General features: G+C 37.9%; 1 protein-coding gene across 7 annotated transcripts in view; it reads left to right on the top strand.

Annotated features, from left to right (window-relative positions):
* Positions 1-26,336, top strand: part of GRIP1 (glutamate receptor interacting protein 1) — a 699,747-nt gene that overhangs the window by 536,839 nt on the left and 136,572 nt on the right. For all 7 annotated transcript variants that reach the window (XM_033440573.2, XM_049693962.1, XM_049693963.1 and 4 more), the window contains exons 6-7: positions 8,874-8,949; positions 11,225-11,370. In XM_033440573.2, the coding sequence (XP_033296464.1) occupies positions 8,874-8,949; positions 11,225-11,370 (222 nt within the window). The remainder of the gene's footprint in view (positions 1-8,873; positions 8,950-11,224; positions 11,371-26,336) is intronic.

Below are 26,336 nucleotides of genomic sequence, written 5' to 3'. Positions count from 1 at the left end.
GTAGACAGCAGAAGCAAGAAGAACTACAATCCTGCAGCCTGTGGAATGAAAACCACATTCACAGAAAGATAGACAAAATGAAAAGGCAGAGGGCTATGTACCAGATGAAGGAACAAGATAAAACCCCAGAAAAACAATGAAATGAAGTGGAGATAGGCAACCTACCAGAAAAAGAATTCAGAACTATGATAGTGAGGAGATCCAGGCCCTCGGAAAAAGAATGCAGACAGAGATCAAGAAGATGCAAGAAATGTTTAACAAAAACCTAGAAGAATTAAAGAACAAACAAACAGATGAATAATACAATAACTGAAATGAAAAGTACACTAGAAGGAATCAATAGCAGAATAACTGATGCAGAAGAATGGATAAGTGACCTGGAAGACAGAATGGTGGAATTCACTGCCATGCAACAGAATAAAGAAAAAAAGAATGAAAAGAAGTGAAGACAGGCTAAGAGACCTCTGGGACAACATTAAATGCACCAACATTCACATTATAGGGGTCCCAGAAGGAGAAGAGAGAGAGAAAGGACCTGAGAAAATATTTGAAGAGATTATAGTTGAAAACTTCCCTAACATGGGAAAGGATATAGCCACTCAAGTCCAGGAAGCGCAGAGAGAGTCCCATACAGGATAAACCCAAGGAGAAACACGCCGAGACACATAGTAATCAAATTGGCAAAAATTAAAGACAAACAAAAATTATTAAAATCAACAAGAGAAAAACGACAAATAACATACAAGGGAACTCCCATAAGGTTAACAGCTGACTTCTCAGCAGAAACTCTACAAGCTAGGAGGGAGTGGCACGATATATTTAAAGTGATGAAAGGGAAGAAGCTACAACCAAGATTACTGTAGCCGGCAAGGATCTCATTCAGATTCTATGGAGAAATCAAATGCTTTACAGACAAGCAAAAGCTAAGAGAATTCAGCACCACCAAACCAGCTCTACAACAAATGCTAAAGGAACTTCTCTAAGTGGGAAACACAAGAGAAGAAAAGGACCTACAAAAACAAACCCAAAACAATTAGGAAAATGGTTTTAGGAACATACATATCGATAATTACCTTAAAAGTGAATGGATTGGGCTTCCCTGGTGGCGCAGTGGTTGAGAGTCCGCCTGCCGATGCAGGGGATGCGGGTTCGTGCCCCGGTCCGGGAGAATCCCGCGTGCCGCGGAGCGGCTGGGCCCGTGGGCCGTGGCCACTGGGCCTGCGCGTCCGGAGCCTGTGCTCCGCAACGGAAGGGGCCACAGCAGTGAGGGGCCCGTGTACCGCAAAAAAAAAAAAAAAAAAAAAAAGTGAATGGATTAAATGCTCCAACCAAAAGACACAGGCTCGCTGAATGGATACAAAAACAAGACTCATATACATGTTGTCTACAAGAGACCCACTTCAGACCTAGGGACACATACAGACTGAAAGTGAGGGGATGGAAAAAGATATTTCATACAAATTGAAATCAAACAAAGCTGGAGTATCAGTACTCATATCAGATGAAATAGACTTTAAAATAAAGAATGTTACAAGGGACAATGAAGGACACTACATAATGATCAAGGGATCAATCCAGGAAGAAGATATAACAATTATAAATAAATATGCACCCAACATAGGAGCACCTCAATACATAAGGCAAATGCTAACAGCTATAAAAGAGGAAATTGACAGTAACACAATGATAGTGGGGGACTTTAACACCTCACTTACACCAAAAGACAGATCATCCAGACAGAAAATTTATAAGGAAACACAAGCTTTAAATGACACAACAGATCAGATAGATCTAATTGATATTTATAGGACATTCAATCTGAAAACAGCAGATTACACTTTCTTCTCAAGTGCACACAGAACATTCTCCAGGATAGATCACATCTTGGGTCACAAATCAAGCCTCGGTAAATTTAAGAAAATTGAAATCGTATCAAGCATCTTTTCTGACCACAACGCTATGAGATTAGAAATAAATTACAGGGAAAAACACGTAAAAATCACAAACACATGGAGGCTAAACAATATGTTACTGAATAACCAAGAGATCACTGAAGAAATCAAAGAGGAAATTTAAAAATACCTAGAGTTGAATATGAAAACACGATGATCCAAAACCTGTGGTATGCAGCAAAAGCAGTACTAAGAGGGAAGTTTGTAGCAATACAATCCTACCTCAAGAAACAAGAAACATCTCAAATAAACAATGTAACCTTACATTTAAAGGAACTAGAGAAAGAAGAACAAACAAAACCTAAAGTTAGTAGAAGGAAAGAAATCATAAAGATCAGAGCAGAAATAAATGAAATAGAAGCAAAGATCAATAAAACTAAAAGCTGGTTCTTTGAGAAGATAAATAAAATTGATAAACCTTTAGCCAGGCTCATCAAGAAAAAGAGGGAGAGGACTCCAATCAATAAAATTAGAAATGAAAAAGGAGATGTTACAATGGACACTGCAGAAATACAAAGCATCATGAGAAGACTACGAGCAACTCTATGCCAATAAGATGGATAACCTGGAAGAAATGGACAAATTCTTAGAAAGGTATAACCTTCCTAGACTGAACCAGGAAGAAATAGAAAATATGAACAGACCAATCACAAGTAATTAAATTGAAAGTGTAATTTAAAATCTTCCAACTGCTTCCCTGGTGGTGCAGTGATTAAGAGTCAGCCTGCCAATGAAGGCGACAGGGGTTCGAGCCCTGGTTTGGGAAGATCCCACATGCCACAGAGCAACTAAACCCATATGCCACAACTACGGAGCCTGCATTCTGAAGCCCACGAGCCACAACTACTGAGCCCACGTGCCACAACTACTGAAGCCCATGTGCCTAGAGCCTGTGCTCTGCAACAAGAGATGCCACCGCAATGAGAAGCCTGCGCACCACTACGAAGAGTAGCCCCACTCATTGCAACTAGAGAAAGCCTGCACACAGCAACAAAGACCCAATGCAGCCAAAAATGAATTAATTACTTAATTAAATGAACAAATTTTTTTAAAAAAATCTTCCAACAAACAAAAGTCCACTACCAGATGCCTTCACAGGTGAATTCTATCAAACATTTAGAAAAGAGCTAACACCCATCCTTTGCAAACTCTTCCAAAAAATTGCAGAGGAAGAAACACTCCCAAAGTCATTCTACAATGCCACCATTACCCAGATTCCAAAACCATACAAAGATACTACAAAAAAAAAGAAAATTACAGACCAATATCACTGATGAATATAGATGCAAAAATCCTTAACAAAATACCAGCAAACAGAATCCAACAACACATTAAAAGGATCATACACCATGATCAGGTGGGATGCAAGGATTCTTCAATATACACAAATCAATCAATGTGAAATATCATATTAACAAATTGAAGAATAAAAACCACATGATCATCTCAATAGATGCAGGAAAAGCTTTTGACAAAATTCAACACCCATTTATTATAAAAAGTCTCCAGAAAATGGGCACAGAGGGAACCTACCTCAACATAATAAAGACCATATACAACAAACCCACAGAAAACATCATCCTCGATGATAAACTGAAACCATTACCACTAAGATCAGAAACAAGACAAGGATGTCCACTCTCGCCACTATTATTCAACATAGTTTTGGAAGTCCTAGCCATGGCACTCAGAGAAGAAAAGGAAATAAAAGGAATACAGATTTGGAAAAGAAGAAGTAAAACTGTCACTGTTTTCAGATGACATGATACTATACATAGATAATCCTAAAGATGACACCAGAAAGCTACTAGAGCTAATCAATGAATTTGGTAAAGTTGCAGGACACAAAGTTAACGCACAGAAATCTCTTGCATTCCTATATACTAACAATGAAACATCAGAAAGAGAAATTAAGGAAACAATCTCATTCACCATTGCAACAAAAAGAATAAAATACCTAGGAATAAATCTACCTAAGGAGGTAAAAGACCTGTACTCAGAAAACTCTAAGATGCTGATGAAAGAAATCAAAGATGACACAAACAGATGGGGAGATATACCATGTTTTTAGACTGGAAGAATCAACATTGTGAAAATAACTATAGTACCCAAAGCAATCTACAGATTCAATGCAATCTCTGTCAAATTACCAATGGCATTTTTTATAGAACTAGAACAAAAAATCTTAAAATTTGTATGGAGACACAAAAGACCCCAAATATCCAAAGCAATCTTGAGGGAAAAAAATGGAGCTGGAGGAATCAGATGCCCTGACTTCAGACTATACTACAAAGCTACAGTAATCACGACAATATGGTACTGGGACAAAAACAGAAATATAGATCAATGGAACAGCATACAAAGTCCAGAGATAAACCCACACACCTATGGTGAACTAATCTATGACAAAGGAGGCAAGGATATACAATGGAGAAAAGACAGTCTCTTCAATAAGTGATGCTGGGAAAACTGGACAGCTACATGTAAAAGAATGAAATTAGAACACTCCCTAACACCATACACAAATATAAAATCAAAATGAATTAAAGACCTAAATGTAAGACTGAACACTATAAAACTCTTAGAGGAAAACATAGGAAGAACCTCCTATTGACATAAATCACAGCAAGATATTGTTTGACCCACCTCCTAGAATAATGGAAATAAAACCAAAAATAAACAAATGGGACCTAATGAAACTTAAAAGCTTTTGCACAGCAAAGGAAACCATAAATAAGATGAAAAGACACCCCTCACAATGGGAGAAAATATTTGCAAATGAATCAACAGAGAAAGGATTAATCTCCAAAATATATAAACAGCTCATGCAGCTCAATATTAAAAAAAAAACAACCCAATCCAAAAATGGGCAGAAGACCTAAATAGACATTTCTCCAAAGAAGACATGCAGATGGCCAAGAGGCACATGAAAAGCTGCTCAACATCACCAATTATTAGAGAAATGCAAATCAAAACTACAATGAGGTATCACCTCACACTAGTTAGAATGGGCATCGTCAGAAAATCTACAAACAATAAATGCTGGAGAGGGTGTGGAGAAAAGGGAAGTCTCTTGCACTGTTGGTGGGAATGTAAATTGATACGGCCACTATGGAGGACAGTATGGAGGTTCCTTAAAAAACTAAAGATAGAACTACCATATGACACAGCAATCCCATTACTGGGCATATACCCAGAGAAAACAATAATTCAAAAAGACACATGCACCCCAATGTTCATTGCAGCACTATTTACAATAGCCAGGTCATGGAAGCAACCTAAATGCCCATCGACAGATGAATAGATAAAGGTGATGTGGTACATATATACAATGGAATATTACTCAGCCATAAAAAGGAACGAAATTGGGTCATTTGTAGGGACGTGGATGGACCTAGAGACTGTCATACTGAGTGAAGTAAGTCAGAAAGAGAAAAATGTTGTATATTACTGCATATATGTGGAATCTAGAGAAATGGTACAGAGGAACCGGTTTGCAAGGCGGAAATAGAGACACAGATGTAGAGAACGAACGTATGGACACCAAAGGGGAAAAGCGGGGGGATGGGTGGTGGGGTGAATTGGGAGATTGGGATTGACATATACACACTAATATGTATAAAATAGATAACAAGGGCTTCCCTGATGGCACAGTGGTTGAGAGTCTGCCTGCCGATGCGGGGGACATGGGTTCATGCCCCAGTCCAGGAAGATCCCACGTGCCACGGAGTGGCTAGGCCCATGAGCCATGGCCGCTGAGCCTGCACGTCCGGAGCCTGTGCTCTGCAATGGGAGAGGCCACCACAGTGAGAGGCCTGTGTACCGCAAAAAAAAAAAAAAAAAAAAAAAAAAAAAAGATAACTAATAAGAACATGCTGTATAAAATATAAAATTAGAAAAACAACCAAAATATGTCGTATGATGGTAACATTCATATTTATCAAATACTGGCAAACTAGAGACCATCCAGATGGGCAGCCAGGATGGTGATGTATGAGGAAATCAGGTCACGCAAACACTAGTTAAGAAAGTGGAAGTGGATAGAGGGTGGTTCAAGATGGTTGGTAGGAAAATCCTGAACTCAGTTCCTCCCACAGACACAACAAACATACAGCTACACATAAAACAGTTTACTCTGAAAAGAACCCCAGAAACAGCTGAATTCCTACTCCCCAAGAAATTATGAAAGGGCAACATCGAGACTGGGACAATCTTTGAAGACTGAGAGATGGCTGTTTTGCATGATACATCAAAACAAACACAGAGAGTCAAGCAAAATGAGGAAACAGAAGAAAATGTTCCAAATAAAGGAACAAGATAAAACTTCAGGAAAAAAAAAAACCTAATGAAATGGAGATAAGTAATTTACCTGATAAAGAGTTCAAAGTAGTGGTCATAAAGATGCTCACCCAGCTCAGGAGAAGAATGAAGAACACAGTGAGGACTTCAACAAAGAGAAAGAACACATAAGAAAGAACCAAACAGAAGTCATAAAGCTGAAGAATTCAATAACTGAACTGAAAAATACACTCGTGGGATTCAATAGCAAACCAGTTGAAACAGAAGAACAGATCAGTGACCTGGAAGACAAGGTAGTAGAAATCATCCAAACAGAATGGCAAAAAGAAAAAAGAATTTTTAAAAATGAGAATAACTTAAGGGACTGTGGGACAACATGTAGCATACTAGCATTCACTTTATAACGGTCCCAGAAAGAGAAGAGAGAGAGAGAAAGGGGCAGAAAAGTTATTTGAAGAAATAATGGCTGAAAACATTTCTAACCTGTGGAAGGAAATAGACATCCAGGTTTGGGAAGCACAGAGAATCCCAAACAAGATGAGCCCAAAGAGATCCATACCAAGACACATTATAATTAAACCGTCAAAAGTTAAAGATAAAGAGAGACTCAAAGCAGAAAGAGAAAGACAACTCGTTATATACAAGGGAACTCCCGTAAGACTATCAACTGATTTTTCAGCAGAAAATTTGCAGGCCAGAGGGAGTGACGTGATATATTCAAGGTGCTAAAAGGAAAAAACTTCCAAGAATACTCTACCTGGCAAGGTTAACTTTCAGAATTGAAGGAGAGATAAAGAGACAAGGAAAAGCAAAAGTAGTTCATTACCACTAAACTGGCCTTACAAGAAATGTCCCTTTAGGGACAACTTTAAGCTGAGAAGAAATGGCCCTAAATATAAATGAGAAAATATATGAAAGAAAAAATCTCACTGGTAAAGTCAAATATATGGTAAAGGTAGTGGATGAACCACTTATAAAGTTAGTATGAAGGTTAAAAGACAGAAGTAGCAAAATTAGCTGTAACTACAAAAATTTGTTAAGCGATACAAAATAAAAAGATGTAAAATGTAACATCAAAACACATCAGGAATTTCCCTGGTGGCACAGTAGTTAAGAATCCACCTGCCAATGCAGGGGACACGGGTTCGAGCCCTAGCCTGGGAAGATCCCACATGCCGTGGAGCAACTAAGCCCATGCGCCACAACTACTGAGCCTGCGCTCCAGAGCCCGCGAGCCACAACTACTGAGCCCACATGCCACAACTACTGAAGCCCGCACGCCTAGAGCCCATGCTCCACAACAAGAGAAGCCACTGCAATGAGAAGACCGTGCACCACAACCAAGAGTCGCCCCAGCTCACCTCAACTAGAAAAAGCCCGCACACAGCAATGAAGACCCAACACAGCTAAAAATAAATTAATTAATTTTTGAAAAAAGCCCACATCAAATGTGGGGGATGCTACAATGTTCATTGCAGCTCTGCTTACAATAGCCAGGACATGGAAGCAACCTAAGTGTCCATTGACAGATGAATGGATAAAGAAGGTGTGGCACGTATACACAATGGAATATTACTCAGCCATAAAAAGAAACGAAATTGAGTTATTTATAGTGAGGTGGATGGACCTAGAGTCTGTCATACAGAGTGAAGTAAGTCAGAAAGAGAAAAACAAACACCGTATGCTAACACATATATATGGAATCTAAAAAACAAAAAACGGTCATGAAGAACCTCGGGGCAAGATGGGAGTAAAGACGCAGACCTACTAGAGAATGGACTTGAGGATACGGGGAGGGGGAAGGGTAAGCTGGGACAAAGTGAGAGAGTGGTAGTGTATATATGGACAGATGTACACTACCAAATGTAAAAAAGATAGCTAGTAGGAAGCAGCCGCATAGCCCAGGGAGATCAGCTTAGTGCTTTGTGACCACCTAGAGGGGTGGGATAGGGAGGGTGGGAGGGAAACGCAAGAGGGAAGAGATACGGGGATATATATATACGTATAACTGATTCACACTGTTATAAAGCAGAAACTAACACACCACTGTAAAGCAATTATACTCCAATAAAAATGTTAAAAAAGAAATGTGGTGGGCACTAAAAATGTAGTGCTTTTAGAATGCACTAATATTTTGAACACCCCGTTTTTAATGGAGGCCACTTCAGCCACTCGAATTTTTCTTTTTTTTAATATTTGGATTTTTTTTTCCTTTAGTTTTTGCTTCATGTCACGTTGTTGACTCACCAGTATAACAGCCCAGGTTGATTGACACCAAATATACCCACCTACACTTTGTTTATAGCCAGCAGCTGTTCTAATTGGGCTAGTATTTATAATTATTTGATGCTCTTATCACAGTAGTTGTTAAACATTTTATATCTCACCCCGATTACAGCCATATATTTATTGAGAGGAGGAGAAATGTTGACTTCAACAATGTATTCTGTATAAAATGAATAAGGTTTTTAAGTCTGTTATGTGCCAGAAGGAAACAGTATAAGTATTCCTCCATACACAACAATAACATTTGTTTCAGTTTCTCAGCTGGCATTTTGTAAGTGAATTTTTTAATGGCAGCAATGAGAGCATTTTTTGAGCCGTATTCCTTTTCTTTGCTAGGGGGAGCACATGATGATAGAAATAAATCTCGTCCGGTTGTAATAACATGTGTTCGTCCTGGAGGGCCTGCTGACAGGTAAACTTCATCTTTCTGTGTCAGTATCCAAATAGATTAAATAAAGCTGGGGACTTTGGCATAGAAGTTGATGAATTAGAAATTTCATAGTAACAGATAGGTCTTAAGTAAATATGTTGGAACGTGAAAACAAAAGAGTTCAGGCTGCAGAATCAGAAGAAAGTTTGACTCCAGATTCAATGCTTGCTACCCTGTGTCTTTGGCAAATGACTTAACAGTTCTAAGCTCAGTTCCCTCCAACTGTAAAATGTAGGTGATAATGCATACCTTTCAAGGTTTTTTGTTTTATCAAAGATTAGAGATTTATGGTGCCTTGCAGGAGGCCTTTCATCCTGGAAGGAAATCCAAAAAAGAGGGGATATATGTGTATGTATAGCTGATTCACTTTGCTGTACAGTAGAAACTAACACAACATTGTAAAGCAACTCTACTCCAATAAAAATTAATTATTAAAAAAAAAAAGGCAGCTGGCCCTTTAACAGCAGGTCCTTGAAATGCATCCTCTCCAATTGGTAATATCCTAACCTGAAAAGACAGGTGGTGGTGTTCTCTGACTCTTACTATTGCCAACTGTCCTTATCATGATTATCACCCTTTGATGATGATTATGTGTGTCAGAATAGAAGTGACTTTTAGTAAAAGGGAAGGAATATTGTCAGTGTTAGTGTTTAGAGCATTCTCTTCCTGGCTAATTTGAATATCTGATAGAAGCTCCTTCAGCTTTCCTACAATAAACCTTGGGGGTCCCAAGTAAACTCACAACTTAGATGTCTCAAGAGATGCTTATCTTTGTACTAATTTCCCACAGCGAAAAGTCTGCTCCATAATGGTAGGGAACACAATGCCTGCAGATATAGTTGAAGGAGAGGAGGAAAACGCACTGATTACCCCTGACTCTGCACTATGTTTCAGCCTAGGATGGATTTTTAAAAACCTTTCTTAAGCACTTGAAATAGTAATAATAATAATAAATACTGCTTGATGAGTGACCACCATGGGCCAGGAACTGTGCTCAGTACTTGGCAGACATTATCTTATTTTATCTTCACAACCACCCACTAAATCAGGTATTTTTATCCAGATTTACAGGTGACAAAACTGACGCCCAGTATCGTTAAATGACTTGCCAGCTAGGATAGAAATTCAGATTTATTTTCCTTCAAAGCTCATACCGTTAGCTCAGTTTGTTTTTTAAGTCAATGTTTAATATAAAATGAGAAAATATGGAGACACTGGGTTCTCCTCTGCACTAAAGTGTATTTGCCTTTGCAGAGGATAATACAAAGTCAAAATTTCCAAGGAAATTTTGCCATTTTTTTTTCCTTCTCCTGCCTTTTCTTGTGAATGATTCTTCCTGAAGCAAATGAGAATATTTCTATTTCTTAATAACATTCTAGAGTTTGGGTTGACAGAAATGTCAGGAGCAGGCTACTAGTTTGTGAGCAACGTATTACCAAATTAATGGAGGACGAAAGGAAATCTAAGAATTTAAGATAAAAATTTAGAGTCAAAACACATAGAGAGTTGCTGGGTGAAAGATATTTAAGACAGCATTTTTATTCTTTCCAAATCCTAAACATGTAATCCCCGCATCTGATTTTCTTATCTTCATTGACCCTCCCTGAGGCAGGAGGGTTATAATCTGGTAGCCTCTCTGGCTACATTTTAGTGGTGTCATGACTGTCCTGAGGCATCTTCTCCCAGTGCCTTGAGTGTCTATGGCCACAGAAGGGAGAATAGTATTTGCCTGCCTTTTCCATTGAATGTGAGACTGAATCAATTTAATGATCGTCAAATGGCCTTATAAATCAGTAGGAAAATTTACAGACTAGGGAAATTTTTCACCAGCATTCCCTATAGCTTGGGTTCACTGGTGATAAATTTAGTGAAACCAGCAGACTTTTCTGCTCACCTGGCTTTGGGAAAATAGGTGAGTGCTATTTCTTGGGCTCTAATAAATCAATTTTAGACATTTTGGCAAAACCCTAGAAAAGAGAAAATGTGCCTTTATTACTTTTACACCCCAAGAGTTCATCGTGGGTGACCTGGTTATTTGCTAATGTGTAGTTATTTTCTTATTACTGATTTTCATATTGCAGCAACTTTCTGGTCAGGGTTACCTTTTTACTCTCTTAATGTCACACGTGATGCTTAAAAGGAAATGCAAATGGGATAGATGGTAGAATGTGTGTGAAAGAGCCTCTTTGGCTGAGTGACTATTAATGCTAAGCCCCATGGTGCTAAATTAATGACTATTTCTTTATTCTCCCTTCAGAGAGGGCACAATCAAACCTGGTGATAGGTTGCTCAGTGTGGATGGAATTCGGCTTCTTGGAACCACGCATGCTGAGGCCATGAGTATTCTCAAACAGTGTGGACAAGAAGCGACGCTGCTGATCGAATATGATGTCTCGGTCATGGGTATGTCAGATCCTGAGGTTGGGATCTCTAACTAAGCTCTACATCATGTCACTGTCCATCCCTGATAAACCACTTTGGGTTAAGAAGGAACTGTTATGTCCTCCTGTAGCAGACAGAATTTCATCAATACCATATTATTCTGTTTGAGTTCAGAAAGAGGTGAGAAGGACTTCTCAGCGATTTTGAATTCTTGTGTTGATAGAATCTATGATAACATCTCATTCTGTCAGTGTGTTTCACCTAGCAATCAGCTCTTATACATGGATTACCCTTTGGCAGGAAAGTGTTTTCCCCTCCAAGTCACAAAAGTGGTATTATTAACTTAAGGGCTAGTACTTTTTCTTTTACTACATGGAGACTGGAAACAGTAGGGGATTCCTTTCCTTCTTTTTTCGTCACAGAGTGAAGCCAGCTGATCAGAATTAATGGAAATTACCATTTTATCATCAGACTTAGGGACAAAGAAAGGAAAGGGGACAAATAGTATCATTGATTAAAATGAAAGTTGAGTACAATATTCTTTCTTGAAGTAATGATTCCAATAGAAAGTAATTCTATTTCTACCCTCTCAACTGTAGTACAACTGGAAAGATATTCTCACGTGGCTTTTCAGTGTGAAGAGAGAGCCAAAGTTTTGTGTATAGTTGACTAAGGCAGATAAATTATGATAGAATGAACTGGAACGTGAAACTGAAACCTAAATCATGTTGTAAATACTTCTTACAATTATCAGACTTGATTGTGTGCCTGACTTTACCAGCAAGTTTTGTCCTGGTAAAATGTAGCCAAGAAAAAAACACTTATTCTGTAACTGCAAACTCCTTTTATTTCCTGCTCTATATGATTCACGTAGAACAGTGTTGCTTGAACATATTCTTAATCTGTCTACTGGCCTGAAATGTCTTTGAGAGGTATGAGGCTTCCTAAAAGACTTAAAGTATGAGTTAAGGAGTTCTTAGCAGAATAAGTGGTATGATATGCCCTTAAGATGGAAAGGTCAGGAATGAATGAACTTTCCTCCCTCTATTCTTCCTTTCTCTTGTCTTCTCTTTCTCCCTTTTTTCTTTCTCTTTTTATTGTTTTGTATGGCTTTTGAGTTAGATGATTTGGGTTCTGTTTTCAATTCTGCTGATTTCTAGATATTAGTTTGCACCATGTTACTTATTTCCCTGTGCCTTAGTTACCTCATTTGTCACATGGAAACCAGCAGTGCCTATTTTAAAAGGCAGTTAGGAAGATAAAATAAAATTATACAAGTAAGATATATTTTAACTGATGATCCAATTTATTATTCACATTAAAAATTGAAACAGGTGTTTGACATATTTAACTCATTCAGTCTACAAATATATATTTTTTTAATATTTAAGCTAAGTGACAGGTACCAAGAGTACAGAAATAAACAAAACAGACCTGGTCTCTGCTCTTATGAAGTTTGCAATTGACAAGGAGGAGAGACAGTAAACAGGAACATGACCAAACAAATAAACACTCAGAAAGTGATCATTACCTACCATGAAAGGCATGAACTGGATTCTGTAATAGGGAATAAGGGCAGGCACAGGTGAGGGCTGACAGATGCCAATCAGGAGTCAGTGAAGAGGTGACAGGTAGGCAAAAACCTGAAGGATGAGAAGGAAACAGTTCCCAAACTAAATACAGCAACAGTTTGTAAGTTCTGAGCAGCCCACCTCAGAGAGACAAGGGCTCCCCCTCTGGGGATGGGCACCATTTCAGAGCAGAGCCCTCCATATCTCATTATTACCAGAGCCAGGAGGGGAGAGGATGACTCACCTGTCTTCCTTCTTCCCTACTCACATTCACATTCTGAATCATGCCTGACAATTTTCATACCTCAGAGTTCTCAGATATCCCCCTAATATAGGGGAAAGTGCCATCAGGAAGGAAACTCATTAAAAGTTTCTCTAAGTTGCTAGATATAAGATCAGTATACAAAGATCAGTTACATTTCTATATACCAGCCAAAACCAGGAAGTTAATTTTTAATATACCATTTATAACAACAATAAAATAATAAGGTTCCTATAAAGAATAAATACAACAAAAGTTGTATCTTCCCATTAGATATAGATATTGATATAGATACAGATATGCATATACGTAAAGAATACTTAAACAAATGAAGACCTACATCATGAACTTGGGTGGGAAGTCTTGATATCTAAAATATATCCTTTCTTTCAAATGTACCCATAAATTCTATTCAGAATCCCAGAAGGATCTTTGGAGGACTTTAATAAGCTGTTTCTAAAATGTAAGAAAAGTGGGAGGGGGAAAACAGCCAAAATGTTTTTGAAACAATATGAAAGCAGGGAAACTTGTTCTATCCAATATCAAGACTCATTCTAAAATTGTGCCATTAAGTCTATGTAATATTTACATGAGGTAATAAAGAACCCAGTGGAAGAGAATTGAGTGCCACAGACCACTACAGATATGTAAGCAGAGGTGTAGTCTTACATCAGTGGGGAATGGTTGAGCTAGTCAGTAAATGATACTGGGTCAATTAGTTAGCCACATGGGAAAAAATTCAATTAATCTCCTACTTTATACCACACCCAAAAATAAATTCTGTATTTACATAACCATTTCCCAACAGACTGCTATTATAGATAACTGGAATGAATATCCTTTTAACCCAAATCTTTGTCTGTGTATCTGACTTCATTAAGTCGAAGGGCATATTTCTTTTTTAAATATTTGGTACATAATTCCAATTGTCCTCCAGAAAGGTTATCCTACTTTATAATATATTACTACCAGCAATGTTTTAAGTGTACCTGTCTCAACAGAGCACCAGATACAACACTAAATAGTATTGGTTTTAATCTTTCTGATTTAAGTAAAAATTGCATTTATATTTTAGTTTACTTTTTAAAAAAATTTCTAGTGCAACTAAATGCTTTTTTGTATGAACACTAGCCATTTTCATCTCCTATTATGCCCTGTATTAATTTTTCTATTGATTTGTGTAACTATTTGTATTTTAGGGATATTAGTTCTTATCAGTTTTTTGTAAAAAGTCTTCTTAGTAGTTTATTTGTCCTTTCTGATGTATCAAAGTTCCTTGTATTTTTTTTTAATTTGGAACTAGTATTTTTTTTTTTTTTTTTTTTTTTTTTGCGGTACGCGGGCCTCTCACCGTTGTGGCCTCCGCCATTGCGGAGCACAGGCTCCGGACGCACAGGCTCAGCAGTCATGGCTCCCGGGCCCAGCCGCTCCGCGGCATGTGGGATCTTCCCGGACCGAGTAACGAACCTGCGTCCTCTGCATCAGCAGGCGGACTCTCAACCACTGCGCCACCAGGGAAGCCCTGGAACTAGTATTTCTCTTAGGATATAAATATTATTTTTTTCTAAAGTTACCTAATATAATTTAATAGATTTAATAAAGAATCTATCACATGCCTACTGATTTTTTAAATCATACCTTAAATTGTTAAATATACTGGACTCGACATCTGGGCTAGCTAGTCTGATTGTATCTAGTTTCACACCAGATTTCAGGATAGGACTTTTGTTTTTGTTTTGTTTTGTTTTGTGTTTTTAACATCTTTATTGGGGTATAATTGCTTTACAATGGTGTGTTAGTTTCTGCTTTATAACAAAGTGAATCAGTTATACATATACACATGTTTCCATATCTCTTCCCTCTTGCGTCTCCCTCCCTCCCACCCTCTCTATCCCAACCCTCCAGGCGGTCACAAAGCACCGATCTGATCTCCCTGTGCTATGCGGCTGCTTCCCACTAGCTATCTACCTTACGTTTGGTAGTGTATATATGTCCATGCCTCTCTCTCGCTTTGTCACAGCTCACCCTTCCCCCTCCCCATATCCTCAAGTCCATTCTCTAGTAGGTCTGTGTCTTTATCTCTGTCTTACCCCTAGGTTCTTCATGACATTTTTTTTTCTTAAATTCCATATGTATGTGTTAGCATACGGTATTTGTCTTTCTCTTTCTGACTTACTTCACTCTGTATGACAGACTCTAGGTCTAGCCACCTCATTACAAATAGCTCAATTTCGTTTCTTTTTATGGCTGAGTAATATTCCATTGTATATATGTGCCACATCTTCTTTATCCATTCATCCGAAGATGGGCACTTAGGTTGTTTCCATCTCCGGGCTATTGTAAATAGAGCTGCAATGAACATTTTGGTACATGACTCTTTTTGAATTATGGTTTTCTCAGGGTATATGCCCAGTAGTGGGATTGCTGGGTCATATGGTAGTTCTATTTGTAGTTTTTTAAGGAACCTCCATACTGTTCTCCATAGTGGCTGTACCAATTCACATTCCCACCAGCAGTGCAAGAGTGTTCCCTTTTCCAGGATAGGACTTTTGAATTTAAAGTCTTAGTATAAGAGCTCTTATTATCATAAAAAGACGCATTTTTGGAAAATTATTTATCTGCATACTACATTTATTGTATTATTTAAGTTTTGCTAACTTTATACAGCAAATGAGCAAACTTTGATTGGGGTTTTTTATGTCTTTTTAAATTCCTTTTTCTCTCTTCTCTTCCATTCAACTCTCTTGCACTTGGTTGCTTGCTCTCAGCCTTTTCTCTCCCACTGTGTTGCTCATGCTCTGTCTTCCTTTCTTTCTCCTTCCCTTTCTAGCCTCCCAATTATTATTATTTGTGTGTGTGTGTGTGTGTGTGTGGTACGTGGGCCTCTCACTGTTGTGGCCTCTCCCGTTGCGGAGCACAGGCTCCGGATGCGCAGGCTCAGCGGCCATGGCTCATGGGTCCAGCCGCTCCGCGGCATGTGGGATCTTCCCGGACCGGGGCACGAACACGTGTCCCCTGCAGTGGCAGGCGGACTCTCAACCACTGCGCCACCAGGGTAGCCCCCCAATTATATTTTTTATACTCTATTCTCGGTTTCTCACTTGTTAATACCCTTCTATACTCTAATCGTCTTACTTGGATTGTTTTCAGTATTCCCCTGTAATTATTATCCTTTCTCTGTTTTGTCCTTGCTTTTTTCAATCCTGTTTTTCTAAAACAGGGTTAAAATGGGATTAGGTATAGATAAGGTCAGATAATTGAGAATGACAATTTGTGGAAAGAAGTAAAAATGGTACCTTAGAAAATCAGAATATAGGATACTTTCAATTAGAATTATTGTTCATAAAATATTAACTAACCTTTCCTTTTACCAATCTCCCTAGATATTAGACTCAATGATTTCATTTCTTCATATCATCTTTTACTTCTATAAAATAAGAATAATGCTATTTACCCTGTCGAGCTCATTGTGATATAAAAATCCTCAATAATTAAACTTCTAGAGTAAAAAGCTATTTATCTTTAAAGGAAGCCAGGAGATATTTAGAAGTACAAAGGAAATAAAATTATGAAAGAATGTAGAAAACTTAAAGTTCATGGACCTCCATTGAGACACCTTTCTGTCACTCCTAGATAAAGCTAAATAGGTGAAAAATTGCAATAGAAAGCTTAAGATCTTAAATTAGGAAAATGAGGAGCAATAGATCATTGGTATATGAAGTTGCCATCAGGTACAAATGGCAGAAACCAATTTAGAATAATTTAAAGAGGGAATTGATTAGCTTGTAAAAGTGGGGAGTCAAGATATATCCTGACTTCAGAAGAAGTTCAGTAATATCACAGGTGTTCTGTCTCTCAGGTCTCTTTGCCTGGGAAAGACTCTCCTTGTGTCATGACCAGATGGTTCCAGGCAGCCACAGGTCTATATTATGTTGTGAGTTCATAATGCCAGAAAAAGAAATGAAACTGAATCTCCCCTAAAAGATGCTGAGTGACTTAGCTTGGAGCAAATGCTGACCACTGCAGTAATCACTATGTCCAGGGATATAGTGTAGCCTCTGCTCTTTGGCAGGGCAGGAAGGAATGTGTGTTGAACGGAACAAGACAAAGAATGGCACTTTCCCAAAGCAGGTGATGAAAGTAATAGATGCCACACATACGAGAATTTTCCTTACTTCACGTCCTCACCAGCACTTGGTATTCTCAGTCTGTTTCATGTTATCTATTCTTATGGGTATGTAGTGATATCCCATGGCAAATTGAATGTATATTTCCAGGATGAATAATGATGTGAAGCACCTTTTCATTTGCCACTTGGACATCCCTGTTGCATTATTTTACTTTTAATACCTTCATTTATTTACATACTATTAAAATTATGTCACATTATATCTTAGGAAGTATGTGTGTATCTATAATCATAAATATAAATATTGAGTTTCTTTATATGCTATTAAAAGTACACAAATTATTTTGTAGGAAACACGTGTGTGCCTGTGCAGAGATATTGATATCTCATCACTGGAATGAGATATATTTTCTAGTAAATCTCAGATCACAAATTTTAGCAAATTCAGTAGTCTGGGAAAGCTATTGAAACTATCAATTTTATTAACTAAAGTTGAATTTAGTCTTTGTTAAAATTTTAAAGAAAATGTATTGAGATAAGACTGGTAGGAATAGGTCCGGGGGAAAAGTAAGAGTTCAGTTTTGGATATGTTATGTTTGAGGTGTCTATCCATCATCCAAGTGGAGGTATGGAGTATACAGATGGGTCATTAAGCCTGGAATTTGGTGCAGAGGTTAGGGCAGGAGGTATAAATTTTTGAGATGGACCTTAAAACCACGAGGCACCTTAGGGAAGTGACCGTGGACAGAGAAAAGCAAGGCCCAAGGATGGAGCTCTGGGTCTCTCCAGTAGTGACAAATCAGAAAGGTGATGAGGAACCTTTGAAATAAATTGAGAAGGAACATCAAGTGATGGAGACAGAGAACCAAGGCAGAGTGTGGAGTCCTGGAGGCCAGATTTTCCCTTTGTAAAACTGTGGTAATTATACTACCACACTCACAAGTTGCTGTGAGGAGAAAAAGAGTTAATGCATATGTGGTGTTTGGCCCATAATATGTGCTCAATAAATATGAACTAATTATTTTAAATGTTTATAGGGAAAAAACCCTCCACTTCATTATTGTCGAAATGTACTACCAAATGATTGGGTCTCAGAGCCCTGATGTTAGAAGCCAAATAACATAAAATATAAGGAAAGCTTGAACATCTCGGGGCAAAAGTTCTGAAAACAATAACTTTAGTAAAATGTAGTGCCTTTTGAAGTCAGACAAACTTGGTTTTGAATCTTGGCTGTCTGTTGACCTTGAACAAGTTACTTAGCCTCTCCAAGCTTCAACTTTCTCATCTCTAATATAAGGATGATAACAGTACTTCTTCAAAGGATTGATGAAAAGATTAAGCGAGTGAATACATGTAAAGTGTTTATCATAACTAACCTAAACTTTTGTTGACTACCAGGGAATTAAAGTTCACGGTTTCCATGCTCCACTTCCCTAAAATGAACCTCAGGTCTCCCACTACCCTGGATTAAGCAGCAGCTGAGGCTTTATTCCATGACAACATTGAGTCCTCAGTAGAAAGAATGTTTGAAAAATGATGTGTTCTGGATGGCTTTATTTTCTAAAATTCATCAGAATACTTATTTTGCTTAAACGTTAGCTGAAAATATTTCTAAATAATGTTTTTGAGAATATATATTAAAGATACTTGGGTCTTTGGTAGAGGCCCATACAGTTAACAAGGACATCATTCTGAATATCAGTCCTTAGGCCTGTGTTACAGAGTCAAGGGGTACAGATGGTACCAAATCTGTGCTGACATAATTTACTCAAGATTTTTAAAACTTACACAATTCTCTAATAATTATTTATTTTATGACTTTTCCTTCCATAGGAAGAGCGGGGGAGGGCTTTTGGTTACTACGGATTTCTTGTTGGCCGTATTAAACAAGAATGACCGTAGTGTAATTTTTTGTTTTGTTTTTATTTCAACTTTATTAAGGTGTAATTGACAGATCTGTAAGATATTTAAAGTGTGCATCGTGATAATTTGATACACACATACATGGTGTAAAGATGCTACACTCTTAGCATATTATACAATACAGTGTTATCAACTATAGTCACAATTTTTACATTAGATCCTCAGACTTTATTCATCTTCTAGCTGAAAGTTTGTACCCTTTATCTTTTTAACATCCTTATTGGAGTATAATTGCTTTACAATGGTGTGTTAGTTACTGCTTTATAACAAAGTAAATCAGCTATGCATACACATATATCCCCATATCTCCTCCCTTTTGGATCTCCCTCCCACCTTCCCTATCACACCCCTCTAGGTGGACACAAAGCACGGAGCTGATCTCCCTGTGCTCTGCGGCTGCTTCCCACTAGCTATCTATTTTACATTTGGTAGTGTGTATATGTCCATGCCACTCTCTCACTTCGTCCCAGCTTACCCTTCGCCCTCCCCATATCCTCAAGTCCATTCTCTACGTCTGTGTCTTTATTACTGTCCTGCCCCTAGGTTCTTCAGAAACATTTTTTTTTTTTTTAGATTCCATATATATGTGTTAGCATACGGTATTTGTTTTTCTCTTTCTGACTACTTCACTCTGTATGATAGATTCTAGGTCCATCCACCTCACTACAAATAACTCAATTTCGTTTCTTTTTATGGCTGAGTAAATGTTCCATTGTATACATGTGCCACATCTTCTTTATCCATTCATCTGTTGATGCACACTCAGGTTGCTTCCATGTCCTGGCTATAGTAAATAGAGCTGCAATGAACACTGTGGTACATGACTCTTTGAATTATGATTTTCTCAGGGTATATGCCCAGTAGTGGGATTGCTGGGTCGTATGGCAGTTCTATTTTTAGTTTTTTAAGGAACCTCCATACTGTTCTCCATAGTGGCTGTATCAATTTACATTCCCAGCAGCAGTGCAAGAGGGTTCCCTTTTCTCCACACCCTCTCCAGCATTTATTGTCTGTAGATTTTTTGATGATGGCCATTCTGACTGGTGTGAGGTGATACCTTATTTTAGTTTTGATTTGCATTTCTGTAATAATTAGTGATGTTGAGCATCCTTTCATGTGTTTGTTAGCAATCTGTCTGTCTTCTTTGGAGAAATGTCTATTTAGGTCTTCTGCCCATTTTTGGATTGGGTTGTTTGTTTTTTTGATATTGAGCTGCATGAGCTGCTTGTATATTTTGGAGATTAATCCTTTGTCAGTTGCTTCGTTTGCAATTATTTTCTCCCATACTGAAGGTTGTCTTTTCATTTTGTTTATGGGTTCCTTTGCCGTGCAAAAGCTTTTAAGTTTCATTAGGTCCCATTTGTTTATTTTTGTTTTTATTTCCATTACCCTAAGAGGTGGGTCAAAAAGGATATTGCTGTGATTATGTCAAAGAGTATTCTTCCTATGTTTCCCTCTAAGAGTTTTCTAGTGTCTGGCCTTACATTTAGGTCTTTAATCCATTTTGAGTTGATTTTTGTGTATGGTGTTAGAGAGCGTTCTAATTTTGTTCTTTTACATGTAGCTGTCCAGTTTTCCCAGCGCCACTTACTGAAGAGGCTGTCTTTTCTCCATTGTATACTCTTGCCTCCTTTATCAAAGATAAGGTGACCGTATGTGCGGGGGTTTATCTCTGGGCTTTCTATCCTGTTCCATTGATCTATATTTCTGTTTTTGTGCCAGTACCATACTGTCTTGATTACTGTACCTTTGTAGTGTAGTCTGAAGTCAGGGAGCCTGATTCTTCCAGCTCCGTTTTTCTTTCTCAAGATTACGTTGGCTATTTGGGGTCTTTTGTGTTTCCATACAAATTGTGAAATTTTTTATTCTACTTCTGTGAAAAATGCCATTGGTAGTTTGATAGGGATTGCATTGAATCTGTAGATTGCTTTGGGTAGTAGAGTCATTTTCACAATGTTGATTCTTCCTATCCAAGTACATGGTATATCTCTCCATCTGTTTGTATCATCTTTACTTTCTTTCATCAGTGCCTTATAGTTTTCTGCATACAGGTCTTTTGTCTCCTTAGGTAGGTTTATGCCTAGGTATTTTATTCTTTCTGTTGCAGTGGTAAATGCAACTGTTTCCTGAATTTCTCTTTCAGATTTTTCATCATGAGTGTATAGGAATGCAAGAGATTTCTGTGCATTAATTATGTATCCTGCTACTTTACCAAATTCATTGACTAACTCTAGTAGTTTTCTGATAGCATCTTTAGGATTCTCTATGTATAGTATCATGTCATCTGCAAACAGTGACAGTTTTACTTCTTCTTTTAAGACTTGGATTCCTTTTATTTCTTTTCCTTCTCTGATTGCTGTGGCTAAAACTTCCAAAACTATGTTGAATAACAGTGGTGAGAGTGGGCGACCTTGGCTTGTTCCTGATCTTAGTGGAAATGGCTTCAGTTTTTCACCATTGAGAACGATGTTGGCTGTGGGTTTGTCACATAAGGCCTTTATTATGTTGAGGTAAGTTCCCTCTATGCCTACTTTCTGGTGGGTTTTTATCATAAATGGGTGTTGAATTTTGTCAAAAGCTTTTTCTGCAAATGTTGAAATGATCATATGGTTTTTATTCTTCAATTTGTTAATATGCTGTATCACATTGATTTATTTGTGTATGTTAAAGAATCCTTGCATCCCTGGGATAAATCCCATTTGATCATGGTGTATGACCCTTTTTTTGTGTTGTTGGATTTGGTTTGCTGGTGTTTTGTTGAGAATTTTTACATCTATATGCATCAGTGATATTGGTCTGTAATTTTCTTTTTTTTGTAGTACCTCTGTCTGGTTTTGGTATCAGGATGATGGTGGCTTCGTAGAATGAGTTTGGGAGTGTTCCTCCCTCTGCTATATTTTGGAAGAGTTTGAGAAGGATAGGTGTTAGCTCTTTTCTGAATGTTTGATAGAATTCGCCTGTGAAACCATCTGGTCCTGGGCTTTTGTTTGTTGGAAGATTTTTAATCACCATTCCAATTTCATTACTTGTGTTTGGTCTGTTCATATTTTCTGTTTCTTCCTGGTTCAGTCTTGGAAGGTTATGCCTTTCTAAAAATTTGTCCATTTCGCCCATGTGGTCCATTTTATTGGCATACAGTTGCTTGTAGTAGCCTCTTATGATGCTTTGTATTTCTGCAGTGTCCGTTGTAACTTCTCGTTTTTCATTTCTAATTTTATTGATTTGAGCCCTCTCCCTCGTTTTCTTAATGAGTCTGGCTAATGGTTTATCAATTTTGTTTATCTTTCAAAGGACCGATTTTTATTTTTATTGATCTTTGCTATCATTTCCTTCATTTTTTCTTTATTTCTGATCTGATCTTTATGATTTCTTTCCCTCTGCTAACTTTGGGGGTTTTTTGTTCTTCTTTCTCTAATTGCTTTAGGTGTAAGATTAGCTTGTTTATTTGAGATTTTTCTTGTATTGTATTTTCTTGTATTCTTGTATTGTAGGATTGTATTGCTATAAAATTCCTTCTTAGTACTGCTTTTGCTGCATCCCATAGGTTTTGGATCATCGTGTTTTCATCTTCATTTGTCTCTAGGTATTATTTGATTTCCTCATTGATTTCTTCAGTGATCTCTTGATTATTTAGTAATGTATTGTTTAGCCTCCATGTGTTTGTGTTTTTTACGCTTTTTTCCCTGTAATGGATTTCTAATCTCATAGCGTTGTGGTCGGAAAAGATGATTGATATGATTTCAATTTTCTTATATTTACCGAGGCTTGATCTGTGACCCAAGATATGATCTATCCTGGAGAATGTTCCATGTGCACTTGAGAAGAAAGTGTAATCTGCTGGTTTTGTATGGAATGTCCTATAAATATCAATTAGATCTATCTGGTCTGTTATGTCATTTAAAGCTTGTGTTGCCTTATAAATTTTTTGTCTGGATGATCTGTCTTTTGGTGTAAGTGAGGTGTTAAAGTCCCCCACTATCACTGTGTTACTGTCAATTTCCTCTTTTATAGCTGTTAGCATTTGCCTTATGTATTGAGGTGCTCCTTTGTTGGGTGCATATTTATTTATAATTGTTTTATCTTCTTCTTGGATTGATCCCTTCTTCATTATGTAGTGTCCTTCCATTATGTAGTGTCCTTCCTTGTCTCTGTAACATTCTTTATTTTAAAGTATATTTCATCTGATACAAGTATTGCTACTCCAGCTTTGTTTGATTTCCATTTGCATGGAATATCTTTTTTCCATCCCCTCACTTTCAGTCTGTATGTGTCCCTAGGTCTGAAGTGGGTCTCTTGTAGACAACATGTATATGGGTCTTGTTTTTGTATCCATTCAGCCAGTCTATGTCTTTTAGTTGGAGCATTTAATCCATTCACATTTAAGGTAATTATCAATGTGTATATTCCTATTACCATTATCTTAATTGTTTTGGGTTTGTTTTTGTAGGTCCTTTTCTTCTCTTATGTTTCCCACTTAGAGAAGTTCCTTTAGCATTTGTTATAGAGCTGGTTTGGTGGTGCTGAATTGTTTTAGCTTTTGCTTGTCTGTGAAGCTTTTGATATCTCCGTAGAATCTGAATGAGATCCTTGCTGGCTAGAGTAATCTTGGTTGTAGATTCTTTCCTTTCATCACTTCATATATATCGTGCCACTCCCTCCTAACCTGTAGAGTTTCTGCTTAGATATAAGCTCTTAACGTTATGGGAGTTCCCTTGTATGTTATTTGTCATTTTTCCCTTGTTGCTTTTAATAATTTTTCTTTGTCTTTAATTTTTGTCAATTTGATTACTATGTGTCTCGGCATGTTTCTCCTTGGGTTTATCCTGCCTGGGACTCTCTGCGCTTCCTGGACTTGGGTGGCTATTTCCTTTCCCATGTTAGGGAAGTTTTCAACTATTATCTCTTCAAATATTTTCTCGGCTCCTTTCTCTCTCTCTTCTCCTTCTGGGACCCCTATAATGCGAATGTTGGTGCGTTTAATGTTGTCCCAGAGGTCTCTTAGGCTGTCTTCATTTCTTTTCATTCTTTTTTCTTTTTTCTGTTGTGCAGCAGTGAATTCCACCATTCTGTGTTCCAGGTCACTTATCTGTTCTTCTGCCTCAGTTATTCTGCTATTGATTCCTTCTAGTGTATTTTTCATTTCAGTTATTTTATTTTTCATCTCTGTTTGTTCTTTAATTCTTCTAGGTTTTTGTTAACATTTCTTCCATCTTCTCAATCTTTGCCTCCATTCTTTTTCCAAGGTCCTGGATCATCTTCACTATCATTATTCTGAATTCTTTTTCTGGAAGGTTGCCTGTCTTCACTTCATGTAGTTGTTTTTCTGGGTTTTATCTTGTTCCTTCCTCTGGTACATAGCCCTCTGCCTTTTCATTTTGTCTATCTTTCTGTGAATGTGGGTTTCATTTCACAGACTGCAGAATTGTTCTTCTTGCTTCTGCTGTCTGCCCTCTGGTGGATGAAGCTATCTAAGAGCCTTGTGCAAGCTTCCTGATGGGAGGGACTGGTGGTGGGTAGAGCTGGCTATTGCTCTGATGGGCAGAACTCAGTAAAACTTCAATCTGCTTGTCTGATGATGGATGGGGCTGGGTTCCCTCCCTGTTGGTTGTTTGCCCTAAGGCGACCCAGCACTGGAGTCTACCCAGCTCTTTGGTGGAGCTAATGGTGGACTCTGGGAGGGCTCACACCAAGGAGCCCTGGGAAACCTAGCTAGCAGCAATCTCTCTCTCCCCTTAACTCCCATAATATCTTGTTTATACACCTCATAGTCTTTACCCCATCAGTGTGGTAGTCTAGTTATTTGTGTATGTGACTATCACTCCTCTATGATGTTATAAACTCCTTGGAAACAGGGACTATTTCATACCCATACTGTATCCTTTGTAGTGCCCTATACATGGAAGACACTTATTTCTTGGTTGATTGAAGAAATGAATGAACAAGTAAATGAAGAGTATTTGACATTGAGACTATCATTCCCCTAAATTTAATAATGTTCAACATAATTCCTCATGTATTTAGAGCTCTTTTAGCTTATAGTGTACTTCACAACTGCAATCCTATTTTATCCTTCTATTACCTGTTAAGGAAACCAAGCTTCCTCTTGTGTTGTTTTTTTTTGAGAAAACCTGAAAGGATTGTGTTGACCACAGGAGTCTGGCACTTTCTGATGAGTATAAGGATCCACAAGACTTCTACGATAGGTCGGTTCACACAAAGCTAGTGAATTCATTCACGTTTTAATTGAGCACATCAAAATACATTCTTGAAAAACATAGATGGCTTTATAGACTTCATGGTCATCACACATTTAATGTTTTATGTTGAAGGTTACAGTTCAGAAATATTAGATAAGACCTTTGTTGTTAACATTTGAACATCTTAGGGAACTTTTTGTTCCTTCTCAGTGGACATACATGAGACTGACCTTCAATAAGGCCTTTCCCCCAGTTCACTCTTCTCTTCACAGTGCTGTTTTTTCACAGAGTTCCTGTAGTCACAGACTGTTAATATTCCTGATCTTCTCTTCCTTATGGTACGAGAAAAGAATCTTTCATTCCAAGGCTTCTCATGACCTGTCAGTGGGACCTATGGGATCAAGACTAAATCAAAGATGTTAGAGTAGAAATTATTGTTTGTATATACCTTGTGATGTAGGAAAGGAGGGTATTAGGCTGTTTTAAAAATTAGAAATTTGGGCTTCCCTGGTGGCGCAGTGGTTGAGAGTCCGCCTGCTGATGCAGGGGACACGGGTTTGTGCCCCGGTCTGGGAAGGTCCCACATGCCGTGGAGCGGCTAGGCCCGTGAGCCATGGCCACTAAGCCTGCGAGTCCGGAGCCTGTGCTCCGCAACAGGAGAGACCACAACAGTGAGAGGCCCGCATACCGCAAAAAAAAAAAAATTAGAAATTTAAGGTTCCTTATTTGCCTGGATGACACAGTTTATAAATGTCAAAGTCAAAATTCATCCTTCTCGCTAACATAATATGCTGCTATTAGCAAATTACAGTAATAGTAACTGCATTTTACTAAGTACCTATTATGTGCAAGGCAATTTTATAAACATTATCTGATTGTATTCTTACCATAAGAGATAGGCATAG

Source organism: Orcinus orca, chromosome 11 (genome assembly GCF_937001465.1).
Source record: "Orcinus orca chromosome 11, mOrcOrc1.1, whole genome shotgun sequence".
Lineage (NCBI taxonomy): Eukaryota > Metazoa > Chordata > Mammalia > Artiodactyla > Delphinidae > Orcinus > Orcinus orca.
The sequence above is the reverse complement of the archived record's forward strand: the minus strand, read 5'-3'. Positions and strand labels throughout refer to the sequence as shown.